The following is an 18,907-nucleotide window of genomic DNA, read 5'->3' as shown; positions in this document are numbered from 1 at the left end:
ATGGGGAATGAATCCAAATATGACTCATGGAAACCATCTGCTTCCATATCTCTTTAATCAAGACTAGTTACTGAACATAGGTATAGAAATTTCTGATTTCTGATCATCTTGGGACTTTCCTTTTAAATTATCTGAGAATACTGCCCACCAGATGATACTTTTTTTTTCTTGAAACACCAGAGAGACGGTAAATGGAATTTAGAAGAATAATTGGTTAAGATCTTCTTTTATTGTTTGTGGAAGTTTATAGATCACTTCTAGGTTATGTCCAAAAGAAAGTACATCAGAAATTCACAAGAGATTTGATTCAGATTGATTCAACCATCTTGGGTTCATACAATGTGGCTAGAAACAAAATTTACTTTGAACCAGGTGACCTTGGAATAAGAAAGGATAAAAGCATACACATGGCATGCATATGTTACATGTGGGCAAAGTTTTTGCCTGCTTGCTACTAAGTATACTCATACATTCCTCACTCATGAACTGTAATTTTCCCATTCATTTTTAACTCTCATTTAATGGGCAGCATTGTAGATGGTATAGTGAAATTTTGTATAATTCAAATTTAGAAAAAATAGTCTTCATTGTAGAGATAATGGAAGACCACAGGCTACTTCTCAAAGCCATCTATGGTTTCCTTTTTTACACTTCAAAGAACCATCATTCCCTCACAGTCAACTTAAATCGTGCAAAGTTTGAGTTTTTGTTGTCTGCTGTATCTCAGCTGAGCACCTTCTCCATTCATTTACCATGTAAACAGAAAACATATTTTTACCTTAAGTTTGTTTGCTTAAAGTGTTTACCAATGGTATCTGAAATCCAACCTTTCTGAATTAAAACCAGACCCACAACAATTGGAATTTCAGGATGTGAGAAATCTTGAGTAAATGGCTTCCTAATAATCACAAAATTGTAAGTACAAATTATTTAGTGTGTTCAAAGATAAGAAGAGAAACCAATGAGTCCTCATACTAAAACTAAAACCCCACATATTCATATGCAAACGTACAGGCGCTTGCTTTGAGGCTAAGCCTGGGCCTTCAGAACAACAAAACTCAAAGCTTGCATGGCCTTACTCACATTGCCTGGTTATGTTCATGTGTTCCATAAGCATTCTCATTACTCAATCTTGAGATTGTTTTCATAGACAAGAGTATACAGAAAGAGCACGAAACACAAAGGGCTTACACAAACACATTAACCACTACAGGAAGCTTAAAGAAAATGAGACACAAATCACCAAAGGAAACAAACATACAAAAACAACAACAAAAAAATCTCTACCAAATTTATGACATGCGGAGCACAGGGAATCCCAGTGGCTGTCAAATACCTTCGGCAAGGTCCTGGCCATTTTCATCAGGGATGCGTTCAATCAGAGTCTCAATGGACTCATCCCAAATGGGCCTTGTGTCAAAGATGTCCTCAGGAACTGAGTGCTCGGTCTCAACAGGTGGCAGATTTTCAATAACTGAAACTTCCAGGGCACTACTACTTTCATCATCTGAAGCTAATTCCTGCTCCCTTTCTGACTGTGTAAGTCTATCTACTAACTTGGAGGCCTCATCACTAATCTCCTCAAAGAATTCTATGGAGTTTCTGTAAAGGTCAAAGAAATGCTCCTTACTTTCTTCCCTGCAGGAAGATGTGGTGCTTCCGCTCTGAACTGGCAAACAGGAGGCAAATATCTTTGGTCTTGTGGCCTCATCTTCTGACTCTAACTCAAGCTCCTCTGACCTCTCCCTGCTCTCGGCTTCTGTCTCAATGTAACTTCTGGCCTTTACTGGGCATTTGGTCTTTGAGTCTAAAGTACTGGCATCAGATTCTGATTTGCTTCTGTTATCTGATGTTCTGCTTGCTGTATCCTGTCCCTGAGGAGCCATGGTCTTCTGGAGAGACGAGTCTAGATGTGAGAGCTGCTGCTCGGCTCTTTGGATGGGTGCTTTCACGGGGATTTTGGACTTTGGTTTTGCTTCATCCTCCTCACTTTCCTCAATTAGACTGGATGATAGGTCCTCAGAAAATGGGCTCTCATCTTCTGCAGATGGAGGTGCTGGGGATGAAGTGGGTATAATCCTTACAGGAATTTTGGATTTGCTTTCAGTAGAAGGCACGTTCTCCATGGGTGCAGTGGGAATTTCAATCACTGATTTCTGTTCTTCTGGGGAAGAATCGGGAGAGTCATCATCCCGCTGTGAATATACAGACCTGGTCACTGTGGAAAAGTCTAACTGAACTTGTACAACTGGCTCAGGGGCATCAGGGCAAGGTGTCTGCTTCATACTGGACAGAGAAAGTGCATCGCTCACTTGCACAGAGGGGAAGTCCTCAGCCCCTGTAGGACTCGCCTGTTTGAAGGATGTTTCAGTGGAAGTTGGAGCCTCCGAAGCAGGTGTTTCCTCTGCTTCCTCACTCAGGTCATCTGGAAGCAGCTCTGCTTCATCATCCGGTGTTTCTTTTGATTCTGAAAGTGCTAGTGACTCAGCTGTTGTCTCCAGCTGTGGGGGCTCAACCCCTGTGGCTGCTTCTTTCATGTCTGCGGAAAGAGTCTCTTCCCTGGATTCTTGACCAATTTGGAAAAAGTGAAAACTTTCATCTGCATAGGACCTTTTGGTCATATCAATGGCACCACTTCGGGTCATCTCAAACAATTTTCCTTCCTGAAAAAGAAATGGATTTTGCTCACTTGTTGGGGTCCCCTCTTCAGTTGGGGTCCTGGCAGGAGTAGTGTCAGGGGTAGGGCCCTGTGATTGTCTGTCTACCATTAAGCCAAATATCTTTTGTTCTTCCTCTTTAACCCGTGCCTCAAATGCTTCATCATCTTCACGAATTTCACTCCAGGAATCAGAATCCACATCAGTTTTTGTGATTATGACTTTACTTATTTGTTCACCAACAACTGATGGTGTATTAGGTACAGTAGACTCTAAAGATGAGGTTGTTGTAGTTGATTCCATTTCCCACAAGGTATTTTCTTGTTTAGATTCTATTTCTAGGTTCTGGCTCTCAAAATTTGATTCTTTGCCTGAAACAGTTCTACTAGAGGAGCTTGTCACTACTATATCCTCAACAGAGGATGTGATGGGAGCAGAATACACTTCAGAAGAGTGAAAACTTGTGGTGTGACTCATATCTGCTTGGGTTTTGCTTTCTTCACTAGAGAAAAAAGATTGGGAAGGAACATTTTCATAAGGGCTTGGGATCTGAGGATCATAGATTTCATCAGTCTCAGCTGGGTCACACATTGGAGGGTCCATGGAAAGCCCATCTGTTGGAGTTGTAATAGATGAGTCTTGCATGGCACAGTCCTTTGGTATGTTCTCCAAGGTTTGGTTGGTTTTTGTGACCTCCACATTTGTAGTGGAAGATGTGGAAGACATTTTTTCATCTAATTCCTTTCCTTCAGATACTGAACACTGAGGCAAGGAGGACAAAGAAGAAGAGATCTCACTGGGGCAATCTACTAGTGGGGATTCCAGTCTAGAAACATCCAGCTCTACTCCTTCTGTGTCATTTTCATGCGTGCTTTGGGGAGCCAGTGATTCTTTACGGATAGATAGTTGTTCATCAGCATCATCACCAGTCAAACTCTGGAGACCTAAGGCAACAGGAGTGGCTGAGTAGCTAGGGTACCCAGGCTCACAGCCATGGCCATTACAGATTTCTGGTGGATTAGTGTCTCTGTTTAGATCATCACAAGACCTATCTTCTCCATCAGTGGAAATAGTCTGACTGTCTTCAGTCAAACGGACTTCACACTCTTTCTCTTCTTCTGAGTTACTTAGCTCTTCCTGAATATCTTCATTCATCTTGAAAGTATATTGTTTGGAAACGATAGGCTGGAACCGTACTTCTTCAGGGCTGGAATTGGAGTCTATGCTGGATGGAAGTGGGGAAGGAGGTTGCACGCGAATAACTGGTTCTGATAAAAGGCCTGAGTCAGCACCTTTCTTCAGCTGAGTAAGCTCAGGCTCACTTTCTGAGGAGGAAGAAGCCTTTCTGCTCTCTGAAGTCACCAACCCAAGGGCATCACTTTCACCCTCAATGTTCTTCATTTGTATTGGTTCATCCACATCTGCTGAACCATCTGCCATACAGTCAGCATCTGGATCAGAGGCCGAAGAAGATTCCTCCTGCTTGGGTTCTTTTTTGTAGTCCCTTTTCTGCTTTGCTTCTTGTTCAAGTTCATCGAACATTTTAATTTTGGTTACCATTTTGAACATTTCCTCTTCGGGTGTGAACCTCTTTTTCTCCCCATTTTCTGAGTCATCCTCCTCTGCACACTCATGAATCACAGCTGGTTTTGGTCCACTTGCATCTGTAGCTTTGGGCGTGACCTCGTAGCTAACTTCTTCAGAGCTGGGGGTATCTGGAGAAAGGGGACTTTTCCCTGAGCTCTCCATGAGCGATGTCTGCTCAAGACTATCATCTTCAGCACTGCCATCAGGGTCTCGCAGTAGCCGGGACCGCATGGAAGCCACTTCTGTAACGAGTTCTGTTTTGGCAACAGCTGTAGGAAGGGGAAAATGACTTGGGAGAATTCCTGCCTTCATCTTTGGTTCAACAGGGCTGCTTTCAAGAGAGTCCCGGCAAGGGGATTCTTTCAGAGGACTTGGTTCCAGAGAATCAGGAGTTTTGTGTGAGGAATTATCTTCTAACACAGGGCTGGCTTCCAGAGAATCTTTGTGGCTCACTGCTAATGACTCATCGGCCATTGGGCTGAGCACCTCACTGTCACGGCTAGGGAGTGCAAGTTCTAACCCTTGGGGACTTCTAATGGCTCCCTGGGGCTTTGGTTCGGTTCCTGTGTCCATCTTTATAGAAGCATCAGACAGGGGTGAGGCCTTTGTCTCATCTGAGGTGGCTGTGGATTCCTGAGCCTCCCTAGCAGCTTGTGCCCTGGGATCTGAACTACCAAGTGTGAGCTGACCTTCGCTACAGGACGCTTCCTGAGTCAATGCCCGGGGGGTTTCTTGTGCTAAGGAGCCACTGGAACTGCCAGGAGAATCACCTTCTTGTTTGGGACATACATTTTGGGAAGCGTCTGGGGCAGTCTCCCTCTGAAAACACCCAGCAGCAGGCTCTGAGCCCTCAGTGGCCACAGCACCTGGCTCTTCAGAACCATCAGTAATGTCTCTGGCTGCAGGATGCTCTTTCTCTGAATGAATTTCAGTGGGTGTTTCCACCTTGGTGGTTTCCTTTGCCTCCTCAATTTGCTCCTTACTTTTCTTTGGTGAGAAAGAAAGGCTTTCTGGGCTTGTTTCAGGGGTTTCTGCTAGGCCCTCATGCTTATAGCTCTCTTCTGAACTAACCTGAGGGGTCCCCTCCATCAGGCTACCGCAGGGAGAGCCTGCTATCCCTTCCTGCTTTAGGCTTTCAGAACTGCCGTTCAAAGCACCACTCTGGCGAGACAGAGCTGGGAGGAAGTCATCTTTCATGTAATCTAGTGGAAATGCTGTGTTGAAGGGACTCGTGAGAACTTGATCTAAGTGAAGCTGTGCCTTTTCAGTCTCTTCACTCAAGCAGAATTGTTGGTATTTGTCATTGTTTTCTAACTCTTGTTTAATGACTTCAGAAAAGTCAGTGGAGGTCTTCCTGTCCGGGCTGATCTGGAGGTCCATGTCTCCCTGTTCATCAGTCACTTTTTCTTCGAAGATTTCACTGTCTTTGAGGTTTTCTTCTTCAGAGGCTGACTGAATAGTTTCAGGTGTTTTGAGGCTGGGAGCTTTTTCCTTTTCTCCAACTGCCTCTTCTCTCTTAAGCCCTATGGAGGAAGCACGGACCCCTCTTCTGGATTCAGAAATCCCTGTTACCAGGAATCTCTGGCCACGTTTGATTGTCTGACTCTCTATTCTCTGTGTTTCTCTCTGGGTTACTGTCTGCCCCTTTTCTTTCTCCACCCGAGCTTTACCTTTTTCTTGTGACTGCTTTTGTTTTACTGATTTGTGCTCAAAGAGTCCAGTTTTATGTTTAGATGGGTCCTGACCTGACTGGAAGGCCTTCATCAACTCCCGAACAGACATGGTTTCCTCAATTCTTTCTGTTTTTGAGGTGGGGGATACAGGTGGTTGCTTTTCTGTTTTCCCAGAGGGTGACACTGACAGATGCTTCTCAGTTTTCCCAGTGGTTGACACAGGTGGGTGCTTTTCTGTCCTTCCAGAAGGTGAAACAGGCAAGCGTTTTTCTGTTCTCCCAGGTGACACTGCAGGATGCTTCTCTGTTTTACTGGAAGGGGGTACAGGTGGGCGTTTGTCTGCTTTGCCTGAAGGTGAAACAGGTGGGTGTCGTTCTGTTTTTGTAGATGACACAGGGGAGTGTCTTTCAGTTTTTGTCGAAGGTGACACAGGTGAGTGTTTCTCAGGTTTACTTGACAACACAGGGGAATGTCTTTCGGTTTTTGCAGAGGGTGACACAGGTGAGTGTTTCTCAGGTTTATTCGATGGTGAAAGTGGAGTGTGCCTTTCAGGTTTTGCAGATGAGGACAGAGAAGAGTGTCTTTCTGTTTTAGAGGAAGGTGACACTGGCACATGCCTCTCTGACTTCAAAGAGGGTGATGTGGCTGGCTGCGTCCTGTGAGTGGCCTTTTTCGGCACATCCTCTTTGCCTTTGACCCTTACAGGCAACTTGCTTCGCCCCTTCTGTTCATCTTCTACTCGCTTCTGAAGAGCCTTCACTTTATCCTTTATGGAACCAATAGGAGTTTCTTCTATCAGAGGAGAGGTGGCCTTGACAGTGGGAAGAGGTTCAGGAACTAGACCTGGGTCTTCCTCTAACGACTCTTCTGAACTCCCTTTTTTAAGTTCAGCTTTTTCTTCGCTCGCTGGTGGACTTTCCTCTTTTTGTTTCTGCTTTTCTTTTAATTTCCTTCTCACTGGCTTCTTTATTCCCAGGCTTGGTTTGGGCTGTTTCTGGGGAGTCTGTTTGTCCCCTGGGGATGTACCCTTCCCTTCCTTTTCTGAGCTTTTGCTAAGAGCTGAAGCCTCACTTGTCTTCCCTGCCGTATCTAGAACTACCTGTGGCTTCTGTTCAGGAGGAGGCACATATGAGTTTAGGTCCTCGGTAAGATAGTTCAGTAGCCCAGTGGCGTCTTTCTCTGCCTTGACTTTTGTCCCTTTATCTAGTCTAACTTCTATGCATGGGTAATCCGGGATTTCTAAGGGTGCTTTTTGCTTAGCCTCTTCTATTTCCTCCTCACTGACAATAACCCATTCTTCTTCCACTAGTTCTCTCTCAGACTGACAGCTGTGTGCCCTGCCTTCATCTCTGGAGCAGGTGCCACTTCTCAGGATTTCATTCACCTTCTCTAAGTCCTCTTTAACTCTTTCAACGATTTCAAAGGGCTCGCCTGGCTCCTCCTCAGCAGCCTTCACCAGCTCCTTCACTTTAATAGAACCTGCCTTATCAGACACATCTGTGGTCAAGATGGCGGTCATTTTGATCAAGTCTTGTTTCATCTCAGAAACTTCAGAGAGCAAGTCTGGACTTGCCAGGACAGGAACTTCATTAACCAGGTGACTTTTCAGGACAGATGTTTCTGTAGATTCTGTCTCATCATCTTTGATGTGAATGAAAAACATTGAAAGTAAAATGGAAATCAAAAAAGATATTGGCAAATGTAATCAGGACCGAAAGGACACAGCGTCTTTTCCTGTTCGTGGTGGGAAGGGCAACAGAATGGGCTGGGAATGGTGGATCCACAGGGTCTCGGGGTACAAGAGCAAAGCAAGGCTAACGGAAAAAAAACTGAAAAGGAAAAATGAGCAGGAAATAACTTGCTTAATTTTCTCACTTGTAGCACATCCACACATACAACAAAGCTATCACAAATAATCAAGACATATACGAAAAAACCATCACAAATCAAAACAAAGAACGCAGTGAAATTACACAGAGGTATCTCAAGATTGTTCAGATGTTAAAGATCAATGTTGGAAAAAACAAAAAACCATGGGAAAAAAAAAAAGAAAAAAGAGCATTAAAAATTGCAAAACATTGATTTCCTTCAGGAGAAAGCCAGTAGCAGCAAACTCAGAATAACAGCTAATCATGTGTATACATTTTTTAATGACATAAATCTGGAATTCAGTAAGTTTAGTCCTGCCAATATACAATGATGGTAGAGAGGCTGCCTGAATCAGCTGCCATCTGGCATTTCATGTAAGGAAAAGTCACACCTAACAATGAAACAAACAGTCTTAGGCTTAGAGGCATGGTCCTTTCCTTGGAGGAACCTCCTTGTATAGACACTAAGAGACAGACCAAGGAGGGAAAGAAAGGAAAGGAAAGAAAAACAACAGAAGCCACAACTGTGATTAAACATACATGTGAGTCCAGAGTTAAAATGTGATGCATAGCAACCCAAATCAGAGACAATCACACAGGACACACGCACAGTTTATGTAAGCCAAGTTATTTCCATGCAAAGCAAAGGTAGGGTAAAACTGCTGGGAGAGGCAGCCTTGCAGAGAAGTACAGGCAGGAGGATAGTGAGAAATTAGAATGACTATGTAAAACATTACTGTGGTGAAGACTGTTTAGCTCCCTAGGAGTCTGGACAGAAGACAGAGAATGTCATGTATTTGAGGCTCAGGTTGTGGGACCCTACAGCCATTAGAGTAAAGGAGGGAGATTTTTAATATTTACTCATAAAAATAACTTAGGAAAAAGTTCCATCATCAGAGATCATCTTTGGAGATTATTGTATATCTACTGAAGATTATTTAATAATTGTCTTTAAACTAAAACAAAGGCAAATGTGACTCTGTATCTGAAAATTACAAAACGTTCCCAACATCTAGGACTCATTCACAAGAAAGCTATGGTATTATAGCCACTTGGTAATATCTTTTCTCTTCTTTTTTTTTTAAACAACTGAGCTAGATGAATAAAATTATAATTCCTCTTAATTTGTACACAGACGCAAAGGTGAGGGTATTTAAGTAAACGTAGTAGCAAATATGAGTAAACTTAGTAGTCCTAAAGAAGAGAAAAAAATAAATGTACTCAAAAATAAGAATCAATGAAGGCAAAAATGATGTCATTTAAACAAAAGTGCCTTTTCTTTTTTGTTGAGGTGAGATACTATGTGAATATGAATATGCAAAATGTATTAAAATAAATTTATATTAATGCAGATTTGTTCAGTTACGTAAACTAGTGAACACATCCAGAATTTCAAATACTTTAATTCTGAATATTGAAGTAACATGAGGATAAGCCTCAATTAAAGCCATTCCAATAATGTAACAGTAAATTGTGCTAGAACTTAAAAAGAAAATCCCACAGATACAGGGCCCAATGACCATATTAAACATGGCTGTAAATTTTTGCCTTCCTGGAATATCACCTCAAAATACAGTAAATCAAAATAAATCTTAAAAGTTAATAAATATTTAATGTTAGAATTTTTTCTAATGCATTTGGGACATAAAAGGGAGCAACGTATGCAAGTCAACTTGAAGCTGCACACAAGAAACCAGAGTCACTGGGAATTGGCCAATAAATTAAAATATCAATTGAACATTACAAACCTGAAATGAATTCTAATATATGCTTTTTTTAAGGTCTGTAAAAACCAGTGCTCTTGTACTAGATCAGTTTAGGATTTTTGCATGACTATTTAAAACTATCCCCTATAAGGGATGTATATATATGTTATAGGGGAACACTAGCATTGTGATTGGTAATCTCATCCAGGAGGTTTTAACCTTTGCATTCTTGGCTCCTAGTTGCACTTCTTTTTTCTTTTTTCAGAAAGTTTTCACAAAAGCCTGTTAGGCTCAACCTAAAGACTTGAGTTACACTTCACCACAGTAAGGAGTGCAAGGGGAGGGTTGGGGTAGGGCGTTAGCTTCAGCTAAGAACTATTAGACAGTATCACTTTTGCAGGGACTTCCTACCACAAAAAAAAAGGAATTGTTGTTTTCAATAAAAAGTGATACTGTCATGTCAGTGCTTAAAAATTATGAGATGACAATGTTATGCTAACAGGTGGACAAAACGGTAGGGTGGCTTTCTAAACAAGCAAAACAGCAATACTGGGGTTAACAGGGATGTCAAAAGAAAGTGAATGCTTAGATGAATTACTGTTGCATTTTACTGCTAATTAGCTCACAAATTAGACATATTTGTAAATTTAACTGGCCAAGCTGCTTTCATAAATATATATTAATGATTAATAAGGACAATATAAAATATAATTATTATAGTGGTTAGTAATGGCAACTAGCTTGCATCTTAATTCATGCTTCTTTTTGTTATAGCCAGCTTTCAAACAAACTCAATTTTATTTAAAATCTTACTTTTTTCTGATGTCATATCGATCTGAAAGAAAACATAACATAAATTGCATGGTTACCATAGCGTCTTGGCTCAAAGTCCCTGATATTCACAATAAATACCTCTTTGTAACTCTATAGGTGGAGGTGACAGACACCACAGGTTAGAGGAAATGCAGAGTCATCTGTGACACTTTTGTCCTGAGTCCCAGTGATTCTGAATTTTGAAAAAAAATCTCTTCTAGACAATACAGGTGAGAAATCCTTTCTAACATGTCATCCCCAGGGAGATACCACCTAGGATGTGTTTGATGTGACATATTAGAAAAAAGTGGAATCAGTATTATAACGTAAGTGTCAATTTAGTGGAGAAACAGACAAGAATGATAAGCAGCATGCTAGGTGATACACTTCTCAGAAGTTCTGTTGTTTTTAACAACAAGCTAGCATTCCAAAACCTGAAAAGAGTATCAGTCAGCTCTATTGCCCTGAATAGTGCTCAAAAGTATTCAACAGAAAAGTCACACATCCAGTGGGAAAAGTTCACTTGTGTGCATAGCAGAGTTGGCTTCATGGTTTTATCACTTTTTAAAGAATGTGTGTAGATGTCCCTTTATACCATGATGGTGACAGGGTTGTGGAGTACAGGAAGGAAACTGACTATGTGACAGTGATTGACAACGGAAAGAGTGGCTTCAGTTTTGTCATCGGTTGATGGTGTGTGGCTGTAAATGGCAGGACAATGAGTCTAGGATCTCCCCACTTATCCTGCTCCTCCACGAAAACACCAGGAAAAAAAAGAGAGGAAGGCAATCCTCTTACTAAGTCCTTACATTTTAAACTAGTGGGCTCAGAATATTTATTATATATTTCTTTATGCTCTTATATTTCAATGAATCAGAATAACATTTTTGAAACAATAGTGTATTTATGGACTAGAGGCATGGCTCAAGTGGTAGAGTACCTGCCTTGCAAGTACAAGGGCTTGAGCTCAAACTCCCGTACCTCAAAAACAAAAAAATCTACTAGTATATTCAAAAATACATGTAGCTAATAATACTTATCTTTGGCTTAGAAATAATAGTTGGTATGTTAATAGGCAAATATAAAGAGTTTTTCAATGATTTCTTTCATTTCTGCTATAATATTTGGGAGTATTGGGTCTCTATCAGGGATAGAAACACATATTCACTTTAAATATTGAAGCAGATATAATTTGAATGACTATTTATTTGCGGTAACCTCTCCAGGACTTGTTTTCTTCCTCTGTGGTGTCATGGCAACACCTCACAGGGTGGTTCAGAGAGATCTGTACTGATGAAGCGGGTAGACCACTTAGTAAAGACTATTCTTGGTACTTTAGAGAAATGCTTATTAGTAGTACAGTTCTTCAGTACACTATTATTACAGCCTAATGGATGGACTAGATGCTCCTGAAAGGTTTTTGGTGTCACTGATTCTCAAATTCTTTGGTTTTAGGACCATTTTACACTCCTAAAAGTTACTGAAGAGCCCATGCCATCTGGAAGATATGCAGAAATAAATCTCTGCATCACAAATTAAAGCTGAGAGAAATACTAGAACCCAGAATACACAAGCACACACAGAGTCTCAGAGCAATGCCATCACACGTTACAGACTCTGGAAAACTCCTCTGTGACTTGTGAGAGTACGGGAGTTCGAATGGCAAATAATGTCTTAGTACTATGCTAAAAAGAGTTTTGATGCCCAGGTATCTTCAGACTAACTTTTGAGAATGCTGAGACAATGGCTTAGTCTTCAGTATTGGTGGACATATTTATCACTGCATATAGAGAAATGGCTAAAATGTACAGGGAAACTTTACTACTCTGAAGTCAGCCCACAAGATGAAAAAACAGATTCAAAGAGGTTGAACAAAATTCTGCCCCTTTAATTACTAAGAGTATCTGTCTACCCTTTCTAAGAACACAGGTTAATCCTGTGCTCTTACTAGTGATTACAGCAATGATACAGCCATTAACAAGTGACACTGTCATAAAATTACCTCTTCCTCCTGCTCTTGATCTGACTCTGATTCCTTGCCGCCCCAACATGCCACGCAAGATGGAAAAAAGAAAGAAGGAAGGGTAGAATATTTAGAAGAAAAGAAAAGAGCAAACCCTCTGCCAACAAACATCCACAGGCACATCAGTCAGCATACTGATTTTTTTTTTTACTAAAAGTTTATAGAAGTCAGGCAAATAAATAAATAAATACATAAAGAGGATTGATTAAAGTCTATACAATCAAGAGACCAATGAGCCAGAAATATAAATATACTGATTTCAGCTGCTGGGTCACCAGCAGACTTAAAGTTTGACATTAATGAGTTCAATGGCATTTGTCAAGAGAAATAGTGATGATATCCCAGTCATTACAGATATTGATTAAAAAGGTTAAAAACTACACATAAGCATATGGTAAAAAAAAAAATTCAATACACAAGCAGAATGTAGGAGTCTTAGTATAATAAAGAATTATTAAACTCCAAAGCATATCTTACATATGTAATATTTGGCATTTTCTTCTCTTTATTTTGAGTTACTAAACAGAAAATTATCCTTGACCATCACAGCATTAATAGCTGTCATGACTTAGAAAGAAGATGTAAAATAATGTAAACACTCTCTTTTTATAGCATATTTAAAGCTCCCTGAAACCAGTCAAAGTTCATTCATCTTCATATATCACTCAGGTGGCCTACACATATTTCTTTGTAGTTCTTATTTGGCATTTTGTCTCTGGTGACTCACCAATAATTGGCATTACAAACCCCAAAGAATTTTCTTTGTGAAGGGAGTACAATTACACTGCACTCATTTGGGTTGGTATACCAACCCAAATATATATATCATGCATATATCATGCAGGTTTTACAGCTAGATATTTCATTTCCTTTGTAATCATTAGTAATAATTTTCAATGTCAAACATGATGCTATGAGCTTTCCTCTTTGTGACTGATCTCTATTTATAAGAATAATTATTAAGCAAAATACACAATTTGACAGCCATGATAAGGCAAAAGAAGTATAGAAAATTCCTTGTTTTGTGGAGTCAAGACTCAGGATGTTAAATATATAGTGAGCAGAAACTAATGAACTCTAACATTTTAGCAGAGCAAAACATATTTGTATGGTCTCAAGAGAGCACATAAAAGCAACAGGAAGACAAAGCAAATTATTTTATTTTAAAACATTAGTTGAAAACTATAAAAAATTCTTTTTCATGTTCAATATACATTAATAAAAATTTTCCACCAAAGTACATTTCATGGAAAAAAAAGATGGAATTGCTTTTTTTTATTACTTGAGTGGAAAATTGTAATTTCAACAGGGTACCAAAAATACTTGCATTCAGCATCTTTGTTTTGCTTCAATTTAAAGGAGTTGAAAGAAATGCCTGAATTGCACAATAGCAGATTTTACAATACCTTTGTGTAAATCGGCAGGGTGATGTTTAAGTTGCATATAGCTTGATGCACCAGGCCTCTCGTGGATTTTGGCTCTTTCATAAATGATAGTCGTCCGCAAGGTTCCTGAGTTGTATCACGTACCTTCAACAAGAAAGACATACCTGCTTCATCCACATTTGACATATACTTGCTATTTTAATCAGGTGATATTTAAGGGAGAAAAATAAAATATCATTTGTCAATGCTGGATTAGGATTCTAAGGTCTTCCTTTTCTCTTTTCAAATTAGCTTGTGATGACTTTAAGATGTCATTACACTATTTTAGCTTTATTATTTTGAGGTCTGATTGACAAATAAAAATTATATATATAATATTATATATATATGTATACTGTTTAAGGTATATAATGTCATGATTTGATATAGGTAAACCCTATGAAATGATTAGTGTGACCGAGCTAGTTAATATACCTATTGCCTCATAATTCTTCTTTCCCTTTTTGCATATGGTGAGAACACTTAAAATCTCTCTTGGTAAATTTCAAATATACAAAAATTATTAATTATAGTCATCATGCTACATGTGAGAGCTCCAGAACTTACATAGCTTTTTGAAAAAAAAGCATATCATGAAATGTGCTTTTCCACTATTTTGGGTGTACAATTCAATGGCAAGAAGCACCTTCATAAAGTTGTGCAATCATCACCCCAAACTGAAATTGTACCCATTACACAACTGCCCACCCCACCAGCCGGATAACTTCTATTCTACTCTCTGTCTCTGTGAATTTGTCCATCCCAGGTTCCTTGTCTAAGGGGAATTGTGCACTGTTTTATTTGCTCAGCATCATGTTTTCAGGGTTCGTCCACACGGAAGTATCAGAATTTCATCCGCTTGTTTTTATTATGGTAAAATATTCATAACATAAACATATCATTTTAACCATTTTAGGTATAAAATTCAGTGGTATTCAGTACATTTGCATCATTGTACAGCCATCACTACCATCATCTTCATTCAGAATGCATCCATCTTCCCAAACTGAAACTCCATGCCCGTAGTAGCTGCCCTTCTATTTTCTTTGTTTTTGTTTGTTTGTTTTGAGGGGTTTTTTGTTTGTTTGTTTGTTTGTTTGTTTTTCAAGACTGGTTCTTGCTATGTAGCTCAGGCTGACCTTAAACTCACGATTCCCCTACCTCAGCCTCTGGAGTGCTGAGATTATAGCACGTGACACATGCTATATACATGTGACTTCACTCTTCACAGTACCTGACTTCCCTTCTATTTTCTGTCTTCATGAATTTGGTTACCCTAGGCACCACATATAAATGGAATCACACAATATTTGTCCTTTGGTGTCTGGCATGTATATTCAAAGGTCATGCATACTGTAGCATGTGTCAGAATTTCATTCCTTTTTAATGCTGACTAGTATTCCATTATATGTGTCACCTTTTGTTTGTCTATTCATTTGTCAATGGGCTGTTCCCATCTTTTGGCCATTGTGGAAAATCTTGCAAAGCACACTAGCGTGTAAGTTACTCTGAGTCCTTTTGGGTGTATGCCTAGAAGTGAAATTACTAGATCATATGTAAATTCTATATTTAATGCGTTGAGAAAATATCATGCTGTTTACAGTGGCTGCATTACTTTACATTCCCACCAGCAGTGTAAAAGGGTCCTAACTTGCCAACATTCATTTATCTTGTATTTATTTATTCATTTAATCAAAGCCATTCTAATGGGTATGACGTGATATCTCATTGTGCTTTTGATGTGTAAGTTCCAAAGCTATTGAGCATCTTTTCTTGTGCTCATTAGCCATTGTTACATCATCTTTGGACAAATGTCTATTGGGATACTTTGCCAACTTTTGTATGGGGTTACTTGTAGAATGACTTTTTCACATTCATATCAAATATTAGCTTAGTTATACAGCTGTCTATATACATGGATCCATTACCACTCAGCAGTTACTGTTTAATGTGGTGATTTGTAAGGACCTATTAGTTCTCAGGCAAAACCACTCAACTAGAAATAGCACAGTGAAATAATCTTTAAAGATCTTGGGAAAACTTAATAAAATGAGTTTGTAGACTCATGCTTGGAAAATAATGAGTCGTTAAAATGATAAAAGGAATATTTGCTGATGAGTGGTTTGGGAATCTGTAGCTTGAAGAAGGACTAGGGAAAAACCGATGGAGGCCAACTTATGCCTTGTTGGGAGGACAGGAAACTAGGACCTCTAGACTAATGAAATAAACTGCGAGAAACAGGAAACAGAGTAGAATCATTATTTCCCTTTGATTTCATGAATAGCTCATTCATACATTCGTAGTCCTCTTTAGAATTAGAATCTAGAATGAAACTTCTATATGTAAATGCTAAACACCTAACTTGGATTGATATTCCTAAACAGAGACAACAAATTCATGGTGCATTGATATGTCTCAGAAATGTTCATTAAATACATTTATGAAAGTATATCAAGTCTGTACCTCTATCTGGATTAATTTCTTATTAGCCTAAGGAGCTCCTGGGTCTTTTGAGAAATTTCATTATAAAAAGTTATCAGAGCTCTTTTGGTCTCCACACTTGTTGAAATCCACACATATTTTTAAAACCTAAGCAAAAAACATGTAAAAGTAATAATAATAATTATAAAGCAAACTTCCCATCAAATGTGTTTCTAGTTAATAGACTGATCATAATCTGTCTTTGTTCTCCTTGAACAAGTCTATAACTAAAGGTTGACCTAGAACTTCAAAAATAAAGATGTTTGGGTTTTTTCAGGACTGTAGAATTTTACAGATATGGTTTGAAAAACCACTGGAAATGACTGAAAAGCAAGTACTCTCCACTATGAAAGGAACTCAAATCCTTCCTTGATCTTAAATAAAATTCATGAAAAAATTCCATGTACACATACCTTGACAAAGAGAGGAAGTCTGTTTTCTTTGAAGGCAAAAAAGCTGAATATATGATGCTGGCCACTCTTGGTTAATGGCACCAAGTTGCCAAAACAGTCAACATAGATGGGTTTTCCTTCTAACACCTAAGTGAAAACGCAGCACAAAATAGCTGTGATTAGAACTTGCCATTTACACACAGAAGTGGTGGGTCTACTTGGAAATTTCCATTGCCATCTGACTTCTTGTCTTGTCTGGGACAAAGCACGCACCTTTATTCCCTCCTTGTACAAGTATGAGTCTTCAAGTGCATGGAAGCATTTACTAGCCTCATTTCTAACTCTGGATCATGTAACCACACAAAAGCCAATACATGCTTAATTCCTAAATGTAAAATTCATGTTGGGTAACTTTTGACATCACAATGAGTCAGATTACTGCATTTCAATATCCAAAGGTCTACACTGATGCAAAAAAAGTAATGTAGAAAATCACTGATATCCTCTTCCAACATCAACTCGAAAGATAGTACTTCCCAGATTGTTTTCTTTATTATTAAAAAATTACAGTAAAAGAACTGCCAAGAAAGCTAAAACATTTAAATTGCTACAGTCCTTTACATACTTTAAGTTTATTAATAACTCATAGTTTTCCTCCAAATAATCTCAATTTCTCTCTCTCTCTGTCTCTGGTACTGGGACTTGAACTCAGGGCTTGGAAAATTCAAATTTTCTTTTGAATATTGCTAGGAAAGTGCTCTACCACTTACGTCACATCCCAGTCCCTCAAAATGTTCTTTAGATAAATCCCTTTGTATACTCACATACACAGATTATTTCCATAGAATAGGTCCAAGCTGGTTAAAATGACTAATTTTGGATCTTGACCTTGAAACTAATACCAGATGTGGACTAGTCTTTCTTTTTCTTATAACTCTACATATTGCATTTTGTTTGAAACATAATCTAATAATAAAGGTAGAAGAGTATAGCATATATGTGTATTTGATACAGTACCTCTACATCCCTGCTCCTGGCCACCTCAGAAAAGTTTTCTTGTTGTTCAAGGGTTTTGTCCACTTTATCATCAGTCATACAGAAGCATCTCAACCTGGCTTCAATGGGGTCATGTGATTTGGCAAATACTACAAATTTGGCCATATAGGGTACACAAATAATTTCTCTATACACCTGTGATGCAAAGGTAACGGATTCTTGGATCTGTCGACAATCTATCAGCCAGAACCTATTAACAGAAATAGAATCAATTATCTAAAGTTTAAAGAATACCAGTTAAAAAATCAGTTCCTTCAATATGACCAATGTTGTCATCACATATTTCTTGGAAAAAGAAGGAAGTGAGAAAGAGAAATTATGACAGGAAGTTTGAGGAAAGGGAAAGAAAGACCGGTATATGAGGGAAGGTGGTAGGATAAATGGGAAAGTAGAAGGGAGAGAAGAAGAAAGATAAGCCAGGTTTTAAAAAGATCAACTGTTGAATAGTGTATCTCTGTTTTTCTTCCTTGGAAGCCGTTCTGTATATCCAGTCTTCTGAAATACATCTTCAGTGTTTTAAAATCTTTTAGTGGTATAAGCCCAGTATCAGATAGTATGACAGGGATCTTTCTAAATGAGTTTCTATTTTCCTTGACTCTACCTTCTTTCTATTCTTTATTTCGTTTCCTGAAGCTTTTCAATAATATTTACCCAGCGTTTCCTTACTGCACTGCTCTTTTCCAAAGAATTCTTCAGTCACCAAGAATGGGTCAATCAATCATTTAAAAAGACTGCTCCAGAATTCTTAAGTATTTCTGCATATAATGCATAGAATAAATTATGAATGAATGACTTCCAGACTCAACTAAATCTGTGGTCATATTTGGCAACTTTTTGTTTGGATGCCATTTTTTCTCAGTACAGGAAGGTTGCTAAACCTTTGTGACATTCTGTAAACTCCATCTTCACCAAAGCCTATAAGAAAGATAACTGCATGGAGAAGGTAGAGTCATCAGATGGACATCTTTCCAATTTGCCATTTGTATACTTCCAAAAGTTACTCTCCTACCACCGGCTCATTTCCTACACTCTTTAAACATTCTGAGGTTTCCTTATCCACTTAGCCTCTCTTTCTTTCAGATTCCTGATCTTTCTCTCTCTCTTTGACATTGTGGTAAAATATACACAGCAAAGTTGACCATTTTAACCACTCTAAGTGGTATTTTATTGGTTATGTCATTAGTTTTAGAAGGTTGAGTTTTAATGTTTATTTGTGTGCTGCAGTCT

The 18,907-nt window shown here is 38.9% G+C and overlaps 1 protein-coding gene across 4 annotated transcripts in view; it reads right to left on the bottom strand.

Moving 5' to 3' along the window:
• The window catches only part of Ank2 (ankyrin 2), a 230,842-nt gene that overhangs the window by 26,756 nt on the left and 185,179 nt on the right, over positions 1 to 18,907 (bottom strand). For 3 of the 4 annotated variants that reach the window (XM_074041573.1, XM_074041571.1, XM_074041574.1), the window contains 5 exons: positions 17,642 to 17,870; positions 16,646 to 16,771; positions 13,734 to 13,856; positions 12,307 to 12,339; positions 10,305 to 10,326 (listed from right to left, as the gene is read on the bottom strand). In XM_074041573.1, coding sequence (XP_073897674.1) covers positions 10,305 to 10,326; positions 12,307 to 12,339; positions 13,734 to 13,856; positions 16,646 to 16,771; positions 17,642 to 17,870 — 533 coding nt within the window. Of the gene's footprint in view, positions 1 to 1,336; positions 7,559 to 10,304; positions 10,327 to 12,306; positions 12,340 to 13,733; positions 13,857 to 16,645; positions 16,772 to 17,641; positions 17,871 to 18,907 lie in introns of all 4 variants that reach the window. The other variant, XM_074041570.1, reaches the window with a different exon arrangement.

The sequence above is a fragment of the Castor canadensis genome, chromosome 9, assembly GCF_047511655.1.
Source record: "Castor canadensis chromosome 9, mCasCan1.hap1v2, whole genome shotgun sequence".
Taxonomy (NCBI): Eukaryota; Metazoa; Chordata; class Mammalia; order Rodentia; family Castoridae; genus Castor; species Castor canadensis.
Note: the sequence above shows the minus strand (reverse complement) of the source record. Positions and strands in the feature narration are given on the sequence as shown.